Source organism: Alosa pseudoharengus, unplaced genomic scaffold, assembly GCF_046254945.1.
Source record: "Alosa pseudoharengus isolate Yale_2024_CS ecotype anadromous, Long Island Sound unplaced genomic scaffold, YU_APseudo_1.1 YU_APseudo_1.1_scf_2, whole genome shotgun sequence".
Classification (NCBI taxonomy): Eukaryota; Metazoa; Chordata; class Actinopteri; order Clupeiformes; family Clupeidae; genus Alosa; species Alosa pseudoharengus.
In genome coordinates, this window is record NW_027468663.1 from 41,920,935 (window position 1) to 41,940,941 (window position 20,007).

General features: G+C 46.7%; 1 protein-coding gene across 3 annotated transcripts in view; it reads left to right on the plus strand.

The window, feature by feature from the left end:
• Nucleotides 1-19,712, plus strand: part of tusc3 (tumor suppressor candidate 3) — a 66,177-nt gene extending 46,465 nt beyond the window's left edge. For all 3 annotated transcript variants that reach the window (XM_076295998.1, XM_076296000.1, XM_076295999.1), the window contains 4 exons: nucleotides 3,466-3,529; nucleotides 5,889-5,963; nucleotides 16,412-16,502; nucleotides 19,532-19,712. In XM_076295998.1, the coding sequence (XP_076152113.1) occupies nucleotides 3,466-3,529; nucleotides 5,889-5,963; nucleotides 16,412-16,502; nucleotides 19,532-19,547 (246 nt within the window). In that variant the 3' untranslated portion in view covers nucleotides 19,548-19,712. The remainder of the gene's footprint in view (nucleotides 1-3,465; nucleotides 3,530-5,888; nucleotides 5,964-16,411; nucleotides 16,503-19,531) is intronic.
• Nucleotides 19,713-20,007: the final 295 nt, after the last annotated feature.

Sequence of the window (20,007 nt, forward strand, 5' to 3'; positions counted from 1 at the left end):
GGTGCTGAGCCAGCTCAACATACTGCCACTTCCTCTAGACAGAAGGAGTGGGTGTTGACGATGTTGAATCAATTATCACTTGAGAAAGCTGATTATGGCATACAACTGCTGTAATGTGTATCTATTCTCACTGTTTTTTTTTTTTTTACAAAAATTCAGAACTGAAAATGGCTGGGCCAAGTTGGCCACATTTTCAGTTAGTGACACTGTATTGTTCAATTCGACTGAGATGAACAGATCACTCACTTCAGTATATCTCATCACTTTCCTGGAAAGGCGCTGATGCGAGGGCAAAAGCTGTTAGAACTGTTTTTTTTAGGTTCCAGCCTTTTTTATTCAGTGTTTTTGACACAACCAGAACAGAGAGTTGGCTGCCTTGCACCCTCAAACCTTTCATCCTTCGAAAGCACAAAGGAGGTTATGGTGGGTGCATAGACTTAACAGGTCAAGCCATGGTTAAAAATAGGAAGTGCAGTTCTGAAGACAGCATTTATGAATGGCACGGCAGTAGTCTCTCAGGCACTCCAAGTGCAGTCGCCTGTTAGGAAATTAAAGGAATACATCACAGCGTGTTTGGAGAAGAAAAGACCAATAATACTTTAAGGTTCATTGCTCCATTGCCCTCGTATTACTCAGATATTCTTCTGTCTATGTTTGGTTGCCTCATACTCCCAAGAATGTTTTTTTTTTCATTGGTATATTAATATGTTCAAAGTTTACCTCAAGTGCCCTCCACCTTTTTTTTATCACAACTAATATTTTATGAGAAGAATGAAGGTGTGTGTGTGTGTGTGTGTCTGACTTAACTCAGGAGCTGCTCACCCATGCAGACGTCTTAAGCCTCTCTGATTGGTTAAACGGAGGCACCAGCCCGGCACGTATTCCTGCCGCATCTCTGATCGCCCGACCCCATCTCTCCCCTCTAAGCCTCCTGTGCTAATGGCCTTGCAGGCTAATGCAGATAGACTTTTTTTACCCCTCTCGATCACCCTCTTTCTTGCTCTTTTTTCTCTCTCCCTTTATCTCTCTCTCTCTCTCTCTCTCTCTCTCTCTTCTGCATCCTCGTTTCTCCCTCCGGCTCTCTGGACAATAACACCTCTAATGAACACCTGCACAGTGACGAAAGTTTTAAATCATCAAAATGTTTGTTATGGTGATGAGGGCAGCTCTTGGATAACCTCTCCCACTCAGCTCGCAAAGCTTCATTAGTCCCTGTTTACCTGTTTCTTATTTTTACCCTTTTTTAAAGGGCGGGGTTCCCACTTCCTGGGTTTAGTCAGATATCTGGAGCACATATACATTTATAAGCGGTTAGCTAATATATAGAGTTTTTTTTTTTTTTTTTTTTTGCTGTCGTTGGGTAATGGCTGTTGTGATCGGGTGGGCTTGAGCGACATTGGTGTAGGTGTGTGTAATTGGATCTTGCCTTCGTTAATGTCATCTGTGACCGTGGAGCTGTGTACCTGTGGCTGTGTGAGGAGAGGAGGTGGGTGGTGGAGCACTTCACACAAACAGATGTGCTCTCTCTATCTGTGTGTGTGTGTGTGTGTGTGTGTGTGTTTCATCTGCACGCCCTCCGGATGGTGTGCATTGCCGTGCTGTGGCGCCAGCTGGAATGTTTTTGGATGCCTTTGCCGGGGTACTACTGAAGCGGAGCTCCCAGAATTCCCTGTGGGTCTAACCCACGCACCACTGGCATCACAGAAGTCCATCAGATTCTGTCTCTTTCTCCTTCACACTCTCTCTCTCTCTCATTCAGTCTCTCTCGCATTTGGTGTCTTTTCTCTCATTTCATATGTGCAGACTCCATTTCCAAGCTGTTCTCCCTCCACACGTAAAGCAACCCACTCACTGGCTGATAACAAGTGACTCACTTTGAGTTTCTCCTCCCTTTGCGCTCTCTCTATCCTCCTTTTCCCTCCATCGCCGTCACTCCTGCTCTGGGTTATCGGCTGACTCTCTTCTCTCTGAGCTTCTTAAAGATTGCTACTCTAGATTGCTACTCTAGATTGCTACTCTAGATTGCTACTCTAGTTAGTTGAGTGTTGTGCGTGTGGTTTTATTGCGTGGGCTGTGCCTTGTCGTGTATTTCTGCGCAGTGCTGAATAGTTCTCAGGTGTGTGTGTGTTTACAGGCAGATCCAGCAGGCCTGTTGACCCCTGTTCCTCCACAGGGCAGAGCGCTGCCTGTGGTCCTGCACCAGCACAGCCTGCCCGAGGCCTCTCCACCCAGCACTGCTGCATTAATGCACTGTGCAATGCAGACACGTAAACTGTGTAGGACCTCCGTGGATGCGGTGTAGTATAGACAAATCACTCGTCCCCTCATTTGTGTCAAATAGTCAGTGGAATTGACATGCCACATCAGCATATGGGGGGGGGGGGGGGGGGTCCCTTTGTTTGTACCCGTCAAATGTGGTATTGTGCTCTCAGGGGGTTTGTAGCCAATCAAATGTGGTATAGTGTCGCTCCCCTGAGGTTGCCAGACTGAACAGAACGAGCCACAAACCAAGCGGAGGGCAGATAACCGATACAGGTTATACAACTTTGCACCCTCACCCAACCCTGGGGCAGACTTGGGCTCAGAAGAAACTGGGTTCCATTATCAGCTCAGGGATATGCCTCTTATTAAGCCATACCCCCTTATCATAGGTGTGTGTGTGTGTGTGTGTGTGTGTGTGAGTGTGTGTGTGTGTGTGTGTGTGTGTGTGTGCGTGCGCGCGCGCATGTGTGTGCCTGCGTGCATGTCTGTCTGTCGGTCTGTATATTGGGTGGCGCATAGCTTGAGGGTGGAGGAGTTCTTTACAGAACAGGTCGTCCTGCTCATGGTGAAAACAGGTATAATAACATTTCCCTTATCAGCACACACACACATGTGAACTACTGTATACACTCCAATATGCATTTGCTTCCTAGGTCAAATGGAAAATAAAATTATGCACATTTGCTTTTGGTCCTGAATGATGAATTAGGGTCTTAAGTTCTTTCTCTAACTTCTTACTTTCACCTTGACCCCTGTCTGTGTGTGTGTGTGTGTGTGTGTGTGTGTGTGTGTGTGTGTGTGTGTGTGTGTGTGTGTGTGTGTGTGTGTGTGTGTGTGTGTGTGTGTGTGTGTGTGTGTGTGTGTGTGTGTGTGTGTGTGTGTGTGTGTGTGTGTGTGTGTGTGTTTGTCTGTCTGTGTGCTTGATAATGACCAGAGGGACAAGGCCAGAGTTATCAGGAAGCAGCAGAGACGGCAGTAGCAATCTGCTCATTGCCTCTATAAAGAGAATGTGAAAAGATCAAGCCAGAATGAGAGTCCTATTGTCTACCAAACTGCCTGACTCGACTCTAACTTCCATATCTCCCTCTCTCCCTCCCTCTTTCCCTTTCTCTCTGCCTTATTCTCTCTCTCTCTCTCTCTCTCTCTCTCTCTCTCTCTCTCTCTCTCTCTCTCTCTCACTCTCTCCCTCCCTCCCTCCTACAGAGCTATATCCATGGGAGCAGCCAGGCTCAGTTTGTGGCGGAGTCGCACATCATTCTGCTGTTGAGTATCCTTTTTCTGCCGTCCCCAAAGACAGGCCGCTGGGAGCTGACTCAATCGACCAGCCTGCCTCTCATTGACCGAGAGCAGGGGCTGGTCCAGAGGCTCTGGGCTCAGCTGACCCCATGCTGGAGAGGAGAGCTCATAGCCGCCCCTCCCACAAAGCCAACCTCCACAGTGAAAAACAGGCAAATGAAACATGGACACTGTCTTTTTTTTTATCCATATTTATTTCCTTGTGCTATTTTCCAGTTCAGATTATGTTTACAATCCGTGTCATAACTGTGGAGTGTTCTGTTTAAACACAGAGAACATATTCTCATTGTAATGTGCCAACACTCTCCCACCAGAACATACAGTAGGGCCTACACACATGTGCTTGCATGCACGCAAAAGAGCCACTGCCTATTTTTGTATTTGATTGCTGTTCCAGTGCTGTTTTCTGTGGTGTTGGGTGCTTCGGTACCAAACAGTGCCGTGTTTGACCAAGATAGCGATCAGGCTGAGGGAGCCCAGCCATTACAACCTGATTGTCACCCTTGCCTTTGCACAAGACGGGGCCACATTTGAGGATGAGGGAACGTGTTTTGAGTGGGTAAGCTCACAATGCAGAATGATGGAGTCTTGGGTGTGTATATTTCTGTATGCAGTTGTGACTTTGTGTTTATGTGTCTCTCTGAATGTGAGAGCACTCCATCCGCTTTCAGGCAGGTGAGAAGAATGGGCTTTGATTTGAAATTGCTTGGGGATTTGCCCACGTCTCTGGAGCCACACTCGGTGTCAGAAGAGCAATTTAACATCCACAACAAGGACAAGAAACACACACACACACACACACACACACACTACACATATATACACACACATAGATGTCTTATGGAAACAAACACAAGGTATCTCACACACAAAATGTAGCAGGATGTATGGAAATAAACACTCACACGATGGGGCATGTGTACACACACACACACACACACACACACACACACACGCACGCACACTAAGACTTAAAAGTCGGACAGCTGACTCCCTCATCCTCTGCCGCTCTGCTCCAGGCTGCCTCCACCCTAAGAGCATGGCAAGCCTGCTGGCACTTCCTCCTCGCTGGTAGGGACAGCTCTTGGCTGGCACTTAAAGCTAAAAGGTTTATGTGGGGAAGAGGGAGGTGTGGAGAGGAGGAGGAGGGGGGGGGGTAGACCTGGCACTGGGAGATGTTATGCCTGCCACCTTCCCACCAGGAAATGGAGATTTCAAGAACTCCACTTCTGTTCAGAGCAATTCACATATTGAGCGTCCTAATTTAATTGTGGATAAAAACATTCGTTCAGGACTTTTAATGGTTGACATGCTCATAAAAGTTGATTCCCTGAGAGCCAAAACCAAGGAGCAATTTAAAAAGCTGTTCTTGTACATTGAAATGTTTTTTTTTCCTTTCAATTGACAATATAATTACAAACACAATTTCTAGAACTGGTAATCACAAAGCTTTCTCTATCCCTTTGAGAAATGCTCCATATTGGAACCATTTCACGGCTCTGTCTGCTTACCTGCCTGTTTACAGATTCATCTCTTTTAAAAGCCAAACATGAGTCCAACCACTGGCCCCAGAGCAGGCCGCAGATTGCCTGTGCTCCAGCACGCTGCTGAGCCTTGGCTTGTTGGATGCAGTGCTGGGCCGCTTCATTAGACGCCCCCCTCACCTTAGGGCCCTTCCCAGCGGCAGTGTGCTCAAGCTTGATTTGACGACCCACATGCTTCAGTTTTTTTTTCTTTCTTTAGACCCCTGCAGAATTCTTTGCTGTTTGTCTATGAAGGCAGAAGTCCTCTTTAAGACACTCTGATGAAGATTTCTCCGCAGGACCCCACTGAAGCTTTTGATTTTTTCTCTTTTTTTTTTTTCTCGTAGCTATGAGAAACGACTTCCTCCATGTAATGGAGGAGGAGATGAGAAGTCAGCATTTGCACGGTGCGTCTGTCAAACGCCAGCGCTTGAGGCGTCACTGGAGCTCAGCTGAGTGTTGTTTGCAAGCTCAACAGACCTTTTGTTTTAAACAGGCTTCCTTAGGCTGCCTTCACATACCTGCACGCCTTCTCCCAACCCACACGCACGCACACTGTCACGCACACACACACACACACACAGACGCATGGGCACACATAGAGACCCAGGAGTTGCTTAAAGCCCTGTTTTAACACAAGGCATCTCCGCTTCACTGGATCATGAAATGCTGTGAAAATGGGAAGAAAGGATTGTGTTCATTGACACACAGCTGAGGAGGCAGACAACAACCAAAACACAGCAACACCAATACATCCTTTGAGTTCAGGCCATGTTTTGCCAACTGTTTCCTTGACAACAACCAAAGATGCTGCGATCACCATGGGGATGGTCCTGCTGAACGAGGCGGCCACCTCCAAAGGAGACGTGGGCAAGAGGAGGAGTGAGTCTTTTTCCTCTGTTTTACAGTAGAATGTGCCGTCCTGTTGACATTGCATGTGTGTCTGTGTGTGAGTGTGTGAGTGATTATTTTAACTATAGTAATTTTCTGTGTATTAGCCGCATTGTGTATAAACCGCAGGACCGTGTTTTATGCAAGTTAAAAAAAACATAACCATATTAATACCATATCAACTGCCCCCACACTTTAATAGCTGGAGAAATTTTGGGAAATCAATGTATAAACCTCGGCTAATAGTTGGGAAATTACAGTAGGTGGTGTGTGTGTGTGTAAGTCGCAGGAGAAGATGACATGGTTTGCATGTGGCTGAAGGGCCCACATCCATGTAGTTTCCACACATTTGAGGGCCATGTGTTCAACATGTGTTCTTCATGTGTTCATCATGTGTTCATCATGTGTTCATCATGTGTTCTTCCAAGTGCCCATTCATCTATCACATTGTTTATGCATGTGCTCCGCTTGTGTTGGTGTGTGTGTGTGTGTGTGTGTGATTGCATGCAGGCAGAGTGCATTCACATAGCAATCATACAGTGTGTTGTTGTGAGGATTAGCCTCCTCCTCATTGGCAGGAGAACCACACGTCCTCATATGATCGCAGATTTCCTAAAAACATCCTATACAAAACACACGCACACACACACAGTCACAAGAGACGGTATCTTTTTTTCCCCCTTTTTTTAATTTAACTTCAAACACATTTCTTTCTCCCATTCTCTCCCCCAACGCCCGCCCCCCCCCCCCCCGTCTCTTTTTCTCGCTCAGCCATGCGTTATGTTGCCATTGTGCTCAAAGACCACTCCATTTGATGCTCCTTACATCTCCTTTCTCCTCCAGTCTGCCTCTGCTATGCAAATAGACTGATTTATGTGTATTATGTAAATTAACAAGTTATTTTGAGTGCGTGTGTGTGTGGGGGGGGGGTTAATCCACCTCTATGGCAAACTTGGGAGTGCTTTACGTTCCAATTTTAGCTATCCACAACAGGCAGCGCGGGGGACTCATTTTGACGAACGAGTAATGGGAGCAATTATGTGGTTGGGGAAGGTTCTAGAAGGGCATTGAATGAGATTTCCTGGAGTAGCAGCACATTTCCTTTAAAAAATAGTGTCTGTCTGTCTGTCTGTCTGTCTGTCTGTCTGTGTCCGTCCGTCTGTCTGTCTGTTACACATTTGGCCTAGAACTCTTTCGAGATGATATACTATCCAGCATTGCAAAATATTTGGAAAGCGTGTGCCTCATGTGGGGGAGACCTGTCAAATAGCTGAAAGAGCTGGTATGTCCATATGAACAATCAGCCATATTTGTGGTGTGGTGAATCATTTGGGACCCAGCCTGTTCCATGGTCCACTGTTGAACAGTGCCAGTGCCTCCGTCACTTTTCCTCAGGATCAGCACGCTAGCTGCAAGTCAGCCTTTTTACGACTGCTTGCCAACACTCCCTTTGTACTGAGCCTGCCACTTATGAGAAAGTGGCATCCATGCTTGTCAACATTGCACTAACTTAGAAAGCAGAAGGAAACCCAAGGCTGAGAATCAAGCTGTGACTACTGTGTTTGACTCCTTACTTCAAGCGTTGTTCCCGTTTTAGTGAAGCAAGTGTGTGGGTGTTCCTATAATCCAAAACAACAATAGCTCAATGCCTGTAAAAGATATTTGCCAGTTTAGAATGGACCGTGCAAGCACACACACACACACACAAATGTATTTATACACCTTTAAATCACCGTACCACAGTTACAGCCGGACGCAGAATTGCTTCAAGACCTGATGGCGTCTGTGTGAAGGTCATTAATCAAATTTATTCTCTGGCACGTGGACACACACACACATACACATAGTTTGCATAGAGAAACTCCTAGACACACTCCCATCCACAAGCACACCTTTACTGCAGTGAGGTGTCAGGGGTTCAGCTTACCTCTGCCAATTAAAATGAGCTGTGGCAGATCACCAAGCCCTCCTCCCCTTTACATCTGTTGCATTTAATTGACAGTTATGCATATATATCCCAATCATAATAATGTCATTATGCTGTGCAGTGCCAGCACACATGTGTGTGTGTGTGTGTGTGTGTGTGTGTGTGTGTGTGCGTGTGTGTGTGTGTGTGTGCGCGCGCGCTTCAGTCTTGACAGGGGAAAGTATGCAGGATATACACCCTCACAGAATAGATAAGCAGGAAAAGGTGAGAGAGAGAATGTTAGTGAAGGACAAAGAATAGAGAAAAGGATGGGCCTATAGAAAAGAGAGAAAACACGTGAGGAAAAAGATGGAGAGAAAGCTGAGTGGACGCTGTAGTCTCAGTGACCGCAAAGAGACTGCACCATATCACCGTACCACCACAGAAGTGTGTTTTGCATTTATAGCATGCATAGGAAACAGAACGCTTTGTCCAGATCCTTTTAGTGACTTCACATTGCATTGATTTGTTTCTTGTTTCTTGTTTCCTGTTTTTAGATAAGCTTCATTGTCTATCTATGGACTGCATTTCCCATGATGCTTTTTTGGATGTCATGACTCTGTAAACGACTACAATTCCTAGAATGCACTGAAACTGACACAGGTGTCATGAATCAATGATTATATGTAACCTCATGCACTGTTTCACTTAATGTGCTTTACTCTGCCTGAAGAAGGTCATCTGACCGAAAGCTTGCACATAGAGTAAAAACCTGTTTGCAAAGACTTGAGTGTGCGGATTTTCCTTACTTTTCAGTGACTTCACTTTAGACATACACTGTCCATGTATGTTCCAGTTATTGGGCAGTGTACTCCTTATGAATGCATGTCAGAAGAGAGGGCCATCTTCAGCTGTGATGATTATTGGCCAGTGTACTCCTTATGAATGCATGTCAATAGAGAGGGTCATCTTCAGCTGTGATGGCCCTGTCTGCAGTCAGTCAGTGGAGCCAGTGGAGTCGCCGCTGCCTGTCCTGATGACTCATTCATGAAGAGCACAGAAAGCCCTGGCCAGTCCAAAGCTTGCCCGTGTGATAAGTATAAGTATATATACTCTTTTGATCCAGTGAGGGAAATTTGGTCTCTGCAATTATTTCAATCCGTGAATTAGTGAAACACACTCAGCACACAGTGAGGTGAAGCACACACTAATCACGGCGCAGTGAGCTGCCTGCAACCACAGCGGCGCTCGGGGAGCAGTGAGGGGTTAGGTGCCTTGCTCGAGGGCACTTCAGCCGTGCCTACTGGTCGGGGTTCGAACCGGCAACCCTCCGGTTACAAGTCCGAAGCGCTAACCAGTAGGTCACGGCTGCCCCTGATGTGTCCGCTGCAGGGGCCCAGTCCGTTCCCTTTCTCCTCCTCCGTGTGCACAGTACTGTAAACGTTGGAGTAACTAACGTATGGCAGCCTACTCTGAAATATATCAGAATGCATTTAAGACTGCGTGCTTGATTTGTGTCGTTAAGAAATTGTATGGAATCAGAAACACTCATGGACGGGGGAGTCCTGGGGGAAATGGCCTGGTTTTCTCAGTGGGATCTCATGAAGCCACATGAAGTTCTGAGCAGAGGCTACTGTTTCAGTGAACCATATGCTCAAGCCTTGAGCAATATCATCAGATTGGGACCAAAGCATTCAACTGGAACAACCCAGAGAATAATACTGCACTAAGAAGCTCTGGCAGTAACTACACACTGGGAACAGTAGCTGAAAAACAGTACTCCGCTAACTTTGTCGGGGAACTTTCTTTCCCTTTTTATTCGCCTTTAAAAGCACCCTACTAGGGCACAGTTGGCGGTTGATCAAACTCATCTGTTGCTAAGGAAACTCGGCAGTTGAAACCGTGGGAGACATAGAAATGTGAATAAACGGAAAAGAGCTGAAATGAAAAAAAAAAAAACATGCTATTTTAGAAATGTTTAAGATGGAAAAGTTTTAGTCTACAGCCTCCAGGCTATTTCCTTTATAATGTTGATAGCTGTGAATGAAAAGACCAGTGATGGGATGACCCAGGAATGATGGCACATTGACCAGGACATGAGCTTCCTCATCACAGAGGGCACTGTGGTTGACCAGTGGTTGAAGCAAAGCCCGTGCTGATGAGCAGCTGTGCGGAAAACATGCCTTAAAAGGATGTGAAACAGTTGACTGTACCATCATTTTGCTGCATCACTGCAACCTGTACGGTAGATTCAGGTATGATCATCTAATGCAGGGATGTCAAACTCAGGCCCGCGGGCTGCTTATTTGTGGCCCGCGAGGTCATTATTCAATCTGTATTAGAAGTGGCCCGCCGCGTAGTTTATACAGCGCATCCATATCTGAGCTGGCCCGACAGTATTCTCTTCAGCGCATCCGCGTTAGAGCTGGCCCAGCACGCTATTCTATTCAGCGCATGAGCGCAGCCCAGGGCAACGCAGCCCATCAAGTTGCTACATAGTGTACAGTGTATCATACACCGATAACACTTCAAATCCCAAAATGCGTTGCATCGTTAATGCCGCCTTTTCTGCGCACCAACCAGCATCCAAATGGAACTGATTGAGCTCCAGTGCAGCGATGCGATGAAGTCAAAATACGACACTGTGGGATCCGCAGAATTCCCACGTTTCCTCCCCCAGACAATGCCGCGACTCCGTCAGCAAGCCGCTCAGACGCTGTCAATGTTCGGAAGCACGTATCTATGCGAACAACTTTTTTCTCTGATGAAGCTAAATAAAACGCCTCTCAGGAGTCGGCTATTAGACTGGCACCTCCATGCAATTCTGAGGATTTCCTCTGCCCAGAGCTTGATTCCAGACATTGACAAGGTGTCTGGCTCGCACCAGTGCGAGTAGCCCATGAACTGTTAATGAACTGTCATGAACTGTTAATAGTTACAATTACAATTTTGATAGTTGTTAAATGTTATTTACAATTTTTATAGTTCACCTGCAAAAATAGGCCAATATATTTTTTCTATTCAGATATTCAATATATTTTTTCTATTAGGCTATATTCAGAAATGCCTGCATTCTATTTTTTCTTGTGTGTATACAGTTTTAATTAAAAAAAAACATCGGTTATTATGACCACCGCGCAGCGAAGCGGCGGTCATATATTTAGTCAGAATTTTTATTTGTATTTTTTTTTTATTTTTCGCATGCCCAAATTTCCGTCAATGAGTCCCGGGACACTGAAAGACCGGGGTACACGAAACTTGGTGGGCATGTAACCCCACATGGATAGCATGGAACCATCGTTTTTCGTTTTGATCTGTAGCCCCCCTGCTGGACTGGACCCCCCGAAAGGAGGGTAGGGCAGACACAGTTTTCTGTGAATATCTCGAAAACCGTAGGGTTTAGGAGGACCATTTTTTTTTTATGTTGATCTCAAGGGGCCATGTCAACCCATTCCATAACCACTCATTTCATGTATAGCGCCACCTAGTTAAACACAAAAAAGTAAAAATGAGGTGTTGTAATTGAAGGTATCTGTGACCTAACATAGTCAAAACTGCACGAAATTGGAAGTGTAGGATCAATATGACACCCTCTGAATACATGCCAAGTTTTGTGGAATTCCGCTCATGGGGGGCCACACAATAAATTAATTTATGTTACTATACACCAACTGGCCTGTAGGTGGCCGGAGACAGTTTTCTGTGAATATCTCGAGAACCGTAGGGCCTAGGAGGTCCACCTTTTTTATGTATGTTGGTCTTAAGGGGGCATGTCAACTCATCCCATTACCACTTATTTCATGTATAGCGCCACCTAGTTAAAAATTAAAAAGCAAAAAAAAAAAAAAAAAAAAAATATCTCTGGCTGACAAGGTCAAAACTGCACGAAATTAAAAGTGTAGGATCATTATGACACCCTCCGAATGCATGCCAAGGTTTGTGTACTTTCGTTCATGGGGGGCCTTACAATAAAATAATTTATGTGTACATTTAGTGACGTACACCAACAAGGATTCCCGGGACACTGAAAGACCGGGGTACACAAAACTTGGTGGGCATGTACCCCCACATGGATAGCATGGAACCGTCATTTTTCGTTTTGATCTGTAGCCCCCCCGCTGGACTGGACCCCCTGAAAGGAGGGTAGGGCAGACACAGTTCTCTGTGAATATCTTGAGAACTGTAGGGCCTAGGATGACCATTTTTTTCCGTATGTTTGCCTCCAGGGGTCATGTCAACCCATTTCATGTGCACACATTTTGGCCCCCTGTGAATTTGAGTTTGACACCCCTGATCTAATGCCTGTAACTGAATTAGTCAAGGAGTTTATTTGGAGCTTCACATGCTTGTTTTGGGCCTAAATCTGTAAGTTCGGGAGATTTTTCTTTATGTAAGCGTTTTTGTCTGTTTTTTTTGTTGTTGTTGTTGAAGCTCATATTCGGCCTCTGTAAGAAACTCGGGCCAAGTCCTTCTCTCTGCTCTAATAAAGCCTCACACCGAAAGTATGGCTTCCCCAGCCACCACTATGGGACTCTGCGCACACACACACATACACACACAATTAACTCCTACGCCTCACCACCCCAGCGGCTCCTTAATTATCGCCATATCGATCGACAGCGGGCATTGTGTCGTGGCGCTGGAGCGGAGTGGGCCGCCTTCGCGCCGCCACACGCTCCGCCACACGCTCCGCTTTTAATCGTTCTTGGCTTCCCCCGCTCACAGTCCAGGCAGTCACTGGGGTCTGACTACAGTGAGCCTGCATGCATGTGTGTGTGCGTGTTTTTTGTGTATGAAGATGACAGATGAAGATGAGCTCCTCTACCTGTTTGCATGTTCCCAATGCTTAGGAGTGTTTGCATATGTGTGACATTTTCAATTCCCAAACCACACAACCATGCACACTTACACACACACACACACACACACACACACACACACACACACACACACACAAAACATACACTGTTCACCCCTTCTCGACACCTTTCATGGCACAAGGAGTGCTCTCAGTTTTAACAAGGCTTTTTCTGGATGACTAATTTGGAAATTAGCCAGTGACGGCAGTGGTGTAATTGGACGCGCCCTTGCTCAGGAGAGGTTAAACAGCTCTGATTAACGCCAGATTAGCTTCTCATTTTGGCCAACAGCTGCCACTGTTTTCATTTCACTTTCACATGTATGCATACCAGTGTGTATATATATATATATGTGTGTGTGTGTGTGTGTGTGTGTGTGTTAGAGTTGGATGTCTCGAGACCGGTCTCGAGACCACTTTTACGTGGTCTCGGTCTTGTCACAGTCTCGACCGTCTTTGGTCTTGGTCTTGTCTTGGTCTCGGATCCCTCGGTCTTGTCTTGGTCTCATTGTCTTGGTCTTGCGGTCTCGGGTCGACATAGTGGTCAGGAGATTTGCAACAAATATGTCCATGATACAAAACATAACATTCGATAATGCAACATTAAATTATTTCGCCTTTCACGCCCTTCAAATGCAACCTTTCAAATGCAACCAATCAATGACATACATGTATTTTGTTGTGATTAAGAAACTGGCGCTCATCCAATCAAAAGACGCAAGTGTAGCCAGCGCGAAACGTTAGGTTTACGTCGTAGCTGTCAGTCTCAGTCAGACCTAGTAATAAGCGTCAGCGAATTCCGCCATCCTTAAATTTGCATTCACGGAACATAAAGAAATTTGCAGTCCAGGGGCAAGAAAGAAGCATTCTGCAAAATGCAAGTTTTGCAAAGTCTCTCTCTCTCATCATTGTCATGCAATTGCTATAGCCTACATAGTTTATCTCACCCAGTCTACGAAAACATTTACAGTGAGTGAGCTCCCAGTCACACACATTCATGACATGGTCTGTCTCTGCATTGTTCTGTCTGTAGTTGAAATAATACCTTCTTAAATTTAATTTAAACTGGGACTGAACCTCTTACCCCATCAGGGTTCTCAAGTCTCACGCAATTCAACAAGTTCACACGCTCACACACCACACCTTGCATTTCTCACGCTGAAATATTACTAGGGATGTCAAGGTATCTGCATAATTATTAGAGGAGGCGCAGGGATACGAGAGGATTTCTCGCAGGGTTCAGAACTAGCGCACCACTCACCAGCAAAATCAAAAAAATAAATAGCCACCGACATCCAATCAAAAAATAGTAGGCTATTCGTTGTATCCGGGTAAAATTCCAAAATAGCACATCCCCTCCCTACAACCACGTTATGCTTGTGTGGGGTTACACGTTTAAGATTTCAAAACTGCACCAACATTCTTTTTATTCAGAAATTCAACTGTCTATCATTTGGTAAACCAGCCTACTTATGGTACTTTACAGGGTGTGTAAATCAAGCCTTTTCACGAACATTTGGCCTAGCCTACTTTATGGCAAAATTATGTCTTATCTATAAACTAAACTAAACTGTCGGTCATTAAGAAAACCTAATGATTGTGTCGTTATAGCTTTGTGTAAGCCAGAAATCAGCAACGTTCATTTTACACGACCAATCACTCTCGTGGCTGCCTGCACTTTCCCTGTCGTCACGGCTGCAACTTTCGCACTCGTTTGTGCTTTTTAGCGCCGTGTTCATCAGGTCCCGGGACACCCATCTGATCCTCCATGGACCATGTCAACAATGAATGAAAATTAGCTTATTATTAACGAGTGTTATCAATTTGAGCGAGTATGCTACACATAGGCCTACATTTTTTTCTAAACATACAGGACTGCTGCAGACAATGACCTGCCAACCACCATAATGTATAATGAACTTGCTGTCCTCGGTTTCGGCATGCACATGCTTAGTCTAATGATTCAGTGACAATATAGGCTACTCAAGTGAATAAAGCAATTAGCCTAATAAATAAAATATTTGTCTCACTCAGTACATATAGGCCTACATCTCGTAAATTGGTGAGCCACAGAATATCCCAGCGCCACGATTATTATATTTCAAGATTCCAATCTATCCCACCTAAATATGAAAAGTTATTTCTACTGACATGCTTCCTGGTGACATAAAAAAACAAATGGTTTCCCTTGATAAGGCTGACATAAGAGACATAGGCTATGCATTATACTTTCCCAGACAAAAACAAGATATAGGATGTATAGATTACAATGACAAATTCAAGTTCTCAAAGGGTTAATGCTTCTTTCCAATTTTTTTTTTATAATTAGTGAGTGAGTGCACCCCCCCCCCCCCCCAATCTCACTCCAAGCTGAGCTCAAAACTTGAGAACCCTGCCCCAGTATGCTGCTCTTATTCAATTGATGCAAGTTATGGTGTAACACCAGAGACTTTCTAATGTGGAGACACAGCACTCAAAAAATCCTCCATAGAAATGCATGGGGCTAGTTTGCAACGTTGTCTACACATATCCCACCCCTTCCTCGCCAAAATGTCGACATGTGTATACATTGAGCGAATCATGTGGTGTGAGTTGACTACTTTGAGCCAATTATGTGCTGTGTTGTGCAGACATTGTGCCAATCATGTGTTGTGAACTCGACACTGGAGCACGGTTGGTGTGATGAAGCCTTGCGCACGCGCATTTCTGCTGATTAGGATGCCCGATGAGTACCCAAAAAGCGTTGCAATATGGCCGCCGAGTGGAGGGACATGCCTAAAAGGACTTTGGTAACACTAGCTCGCTAGCTGTTTTTTTTTTTTTTTTTGGTCTCGGTCTTGGTCTCGGTCTCGTCTCGACTTTGTCTTGGTCTTGACTCAGTCTGTCTTGGCCTTGGTCTCGTCTTGGTCTCGGTCTTGATACCCTCTGGTCTTGGTAGTGTCTTGGTCTCGGTTTAGGCGGTCTTGACTACAAGTCTAGTGTGTGTGTGTGTGTGTGTGTGTGTGTGCGTGTGCGTGTGTTACCACCCCAGCTAACAGTTCAGGGCCACAGGGAAAAAATGTGAACTTAAGATTGAGACTTAAGATTTTGTACACACACACAGGCATACACCTGGCCGAATCCTCTGCACATCTACCTGATAATTGTTTGGCCATAATGGAATTTTGATGGAGCTCTCTGTTGTCCCTGGGGATATTGATGTCAGACTTGATTGTGAGGGAATCTTTGCGAAGTGAAACAGCCAGGGCTTAAATTCTGTTAAAAGGGTATCTGATTTGTGGAGAAGAGCGGAAGGAAAACAAGCCGGAGCCGCTGACTCAACACTTCTGTGCCGTGTTTGTCTGTTTGAGAGCTTTATGTCCTGATTACTATTTATCTCATTAGTCAGGACTTAATTTAAAACGTCTGCACCGGGATTATAAAAAAAAGGATAATGAATCAAAACATGCCCAGATCAAAGTTCACAGCATACGGTTAATCCTCTAATGGAAAAACCCATTGTTGCGTACTAATCATCATCATCGCCGTCCTTTATTTGTTCACTTGTCCTTTATTTATGTGTTTATTTCTTTCCTAGAGCAGTTGCCATTGTGATCTCTACACCAGTATCCTATGAGTCATTAATGGAAGAGATGCTAATTAATGTGTGTGTGTGTGTGTGTCTGTGTTTCGTAGTCATCTGCCTGGTGGGTCTTGGTCTGGTGGTTTTCTTCTTCAGTTTCCTGCTCTCCATCTTCAGGTCAAAGTACCACGGCTATCCTTACAGGTAAGACACTGGGGAGGGAAGTGAAGACAGGGTCTCTGAGCTCTCTGGGTCTCTGGCTTACAACCAGCCTCAGCAGCTGATCTACAATAGCCAGCCCTCACTTATGCCCTCCCAGCACACGTTTGAACTGATCTACAATAGCCAGCCCTCACTTATGCCCCCCAGCCCTCACTTATGCCCCCCCAGCCCTCACTTATGCCCCCCCTGCTCTCACTTATGCCCCCCTTATGCCCCCTGCCCTCACTTATGCCCCTCTTATGCCCCCCCCCAGCCCTCACTTATGCCCCCCCTGCTCTCACTTATGCCCCCCTTATGCCCCCTGCCCTCACTTATGCCCCTCTTATGCCCCCCCCCTGCACTCACTTATGCCCCCTAGCCCTCACTTATGCACCCCCTCCCCCAGCATACTGTACGTTGGAAGTGAAGCTCATTCACTGAAATCATTTGTCTTGACCACCGGACTGTTCTGAAACATGTTTGCAATGGAATGATGATTGAAAGTGCTCATGGTTCAACCTTAAAGCAACACCAAAGAGTTTTTTATACCTTAAAATAATGTTTCCAAAATCGTTTCAGTGATTCATCAACTCGTAACAGGGTGAACAGCAATTCTGCATTCGCTTCGCGGCCCTCTATCGGCTATAACCGCACTATGTAAGTTTGCCAGATCGGGTAGCGGATCTGTAGTTCGATGGAATGAGACATAAGAAACTACAAATTTGACTTGCATCTGATGTCGCAATACATCGTACTTTCATAAAATCATGCAACATATTCTACCTTGTCTGTGGACATCGTTATTTGCAAAGCTGTTGCTGGATAAACATATAGCGTGCGTGCGACAGAGGAAAAGTTATTTGGTGTTGCTTTAACCATAACACTTTTATTACACAGAAAAAAAAAACTGTCCATGCATTCCATGACAGATTGAAACTAGCATAACCGTAAGTTATACATGTTATTTCCTTTGGTTTTTTACTTCATAAGCCTACTCCACTTCACCTCTAGACAATTCCAGTAGACAACTGGAAGAAAAATGCAAGTCATCATTACTTTACATCCATGACTGAACGCATTTTTAACGGTCCTGAAAACCCCTCAGCCTTGCCATCAGGGATGGGATCCTAACATGGGGACTGATGTGTGTAATCGCTGCTGAAGTGACAGTAACTTCAGTGTGATGAAAAGCACGCGGCTTGATGCGTTTGCCAGAAATGGAATGTAATGTAGCACCATGGCACCCTCCATACCCCAGTGAATCCCAACACCCAAATCACTTCACTTGCTGTAGCTGAGGCACGGCATCGCAATCAGCACATTTATGCCAGGCATGGAGCAGAGCCCAAACAGAGCTCTTAATGACAGGCAGGCCCAGATGAAACAGATCCTTAGTGACTCGGTGAAGTTTTTGGAAGAAAAGCACTGGAAGGCACTGGGGTTGGGAAAGCTCCTCATGGGGGTACGGAGGGTGGGGTGGGTTGAGGTACGTGGAGTACGGTGGAGTGGGGTGGGGTACGGTGGAGTGGGGTGGGGTACGGTGGAGTGGGGTACGGTGGAGTACGGTGGGGTGGGGTGGGGTGGGGTACGGTGGAGTGGGGTGGGGTGGAGTGGAGTGGGGTACGGTGGAGTACGGTGGAATACGGTGGAGTGGGGTACGGTGGAGTATGGTGGAGTGGGGTACAGTGGAGTATGGTGGAGTGGGGTACAGTGGAGTGGGGTGGGGTACGGTGGAGTGGGGTGGGCTGGGGTGGGGTACGGTGGGGTGGAGTGGGGTACGGTGGAGTGGGGTGGGGTGGAGTGGAGTGGGGTACGGTGGAGTACGGTGGAGTGGGGTACGGTGGAGTATGGTGGAGTGGGGTACGGTGGAGTATGGTGGAGTGGGGTACAGTGGAGTGGGGTGGGGTACGGTGGAGTGGGGTGGGCTGGGGTGGAGTGGAGTGGGGTGGGGTGGGGTACGGTGGGGTGGGGTGGAGTGGGGTACGGTGGGGTGGGGTACGGTGGAGTGGGGTGGGGTACGGTGGAGTACGGTGGGGTGGGGTGGGGTGGGGTACGGTGGAGTGGGGTGGGGTACGGTGGGGTGGAGTGGGGTACGGTGGAGTGGGGTGGAGTGGGGTGGGGTGGAGTGGGGTACGGTGGAGTACAGTGGAGTACGGTGGAGTGGGGTACGGTGGAGTATGGTGGAGTGGGGTACGGTGGAGTATGGTGGAGTGGGGTGGGGTGGGGTACGGTGGGGTACGGTGGAGTGGGGTGGGGTACGGTGGAGTGGGGTGGGCTGGGGTGGAGTGGGGTGGGGTGGGGTACGGTGGGGTGGGGTGGAGTGGGGTACGGTGGAGTGGGGTGGGGTACGGTGGAGTACGGTGGGGTGGGGTGGGGTGGAGTGGGGTATGGTGGGGTGGAGTACGGTGGAGTGGGGTGGGGTACGGTGGAGTACGGTGGGGTGGGGTGGGGTGGGGTGGAGTGCGCAAGGACATGGTGGACAGCGAGATTTTCCTATTTTTTTTTTTCTTCTGCTCAGCACAGCACACGGTGCCGCTGTGGTGCGACTGCTGTTTTGTGTTGGGACTGATGCTGAGCTGAGACAGAGAGAGAGAGAGAGGGAGGGAGAGAGGAGTGCAGGGAGAGGGAGATGAGGTGGAGGAGAGGAGGAAGGGAGAGAGGGAGATGAGGTGGAGGAGAGGAGGAAGGGAGACAAAGACAGAAGGGAGACTGCAAACAGCCCTTGCGTCTGGGGTGGCTTCCGAGGGATAATGCGTGGAGATGACAGGGTTAGTCTGCTGTCTCATCACGGCATAATCACACACACGGTTGCTCTCCTCTCATCTCCTCTCTCTCAAACACACATACACACACATACGTTGAAACACTCCAGTGCACTCATCTAATCTTCTCTCTTCTTTCATCCTCTTTCTCTACCTCCTTTCTGACACTTCAACACTTCCTTCTGCCTCTGTACATCCCCTTATATGGTTATTATGTGTCTTTCATCCTCTCTCACTCTCTCTCTCTCTCTCTCTCTCTCTCTTTTTCAGCTTCCTCATTAAGTAAAGATGTGCCCCCCCTCCACCCTCCGTAGACAGGCGTTGAAGCAGGAGGACCCAGAGCATTGGACCATCCATCAGCTCATGGGCAGAGCACATGATCTCAACACACAATCCAGCCAAGATGCTGTTTCTCCACAAAGGAAAATAAATCTCACTCTGACAACCCAAAGCCCATTACTGTGGTGTGTGTGTGTGTGTGTGTGTGTGTGTGTGTGTGTGTGTGTGTGTGTGTGTGTGTGTGTGTGTGTGTGTGTGTGTGTGTGTGTGTGTGTGTGTGTGTGTGTGTGTGTGTGTGTGTGTGTGTGTGTGTGTGTGTGTGTGTGTGTGTGTGTGTGTGTGTGTGTGTGTGTGTGTGTCTGCTCCTGTGCATGGCGGAATGGGTAGTGTTTAAGTGAAGCTGCTACTGTGTTTACTGTCTAAAACATGTATCATACACACAGACTCCCTCTTTTTACCTGCCATAG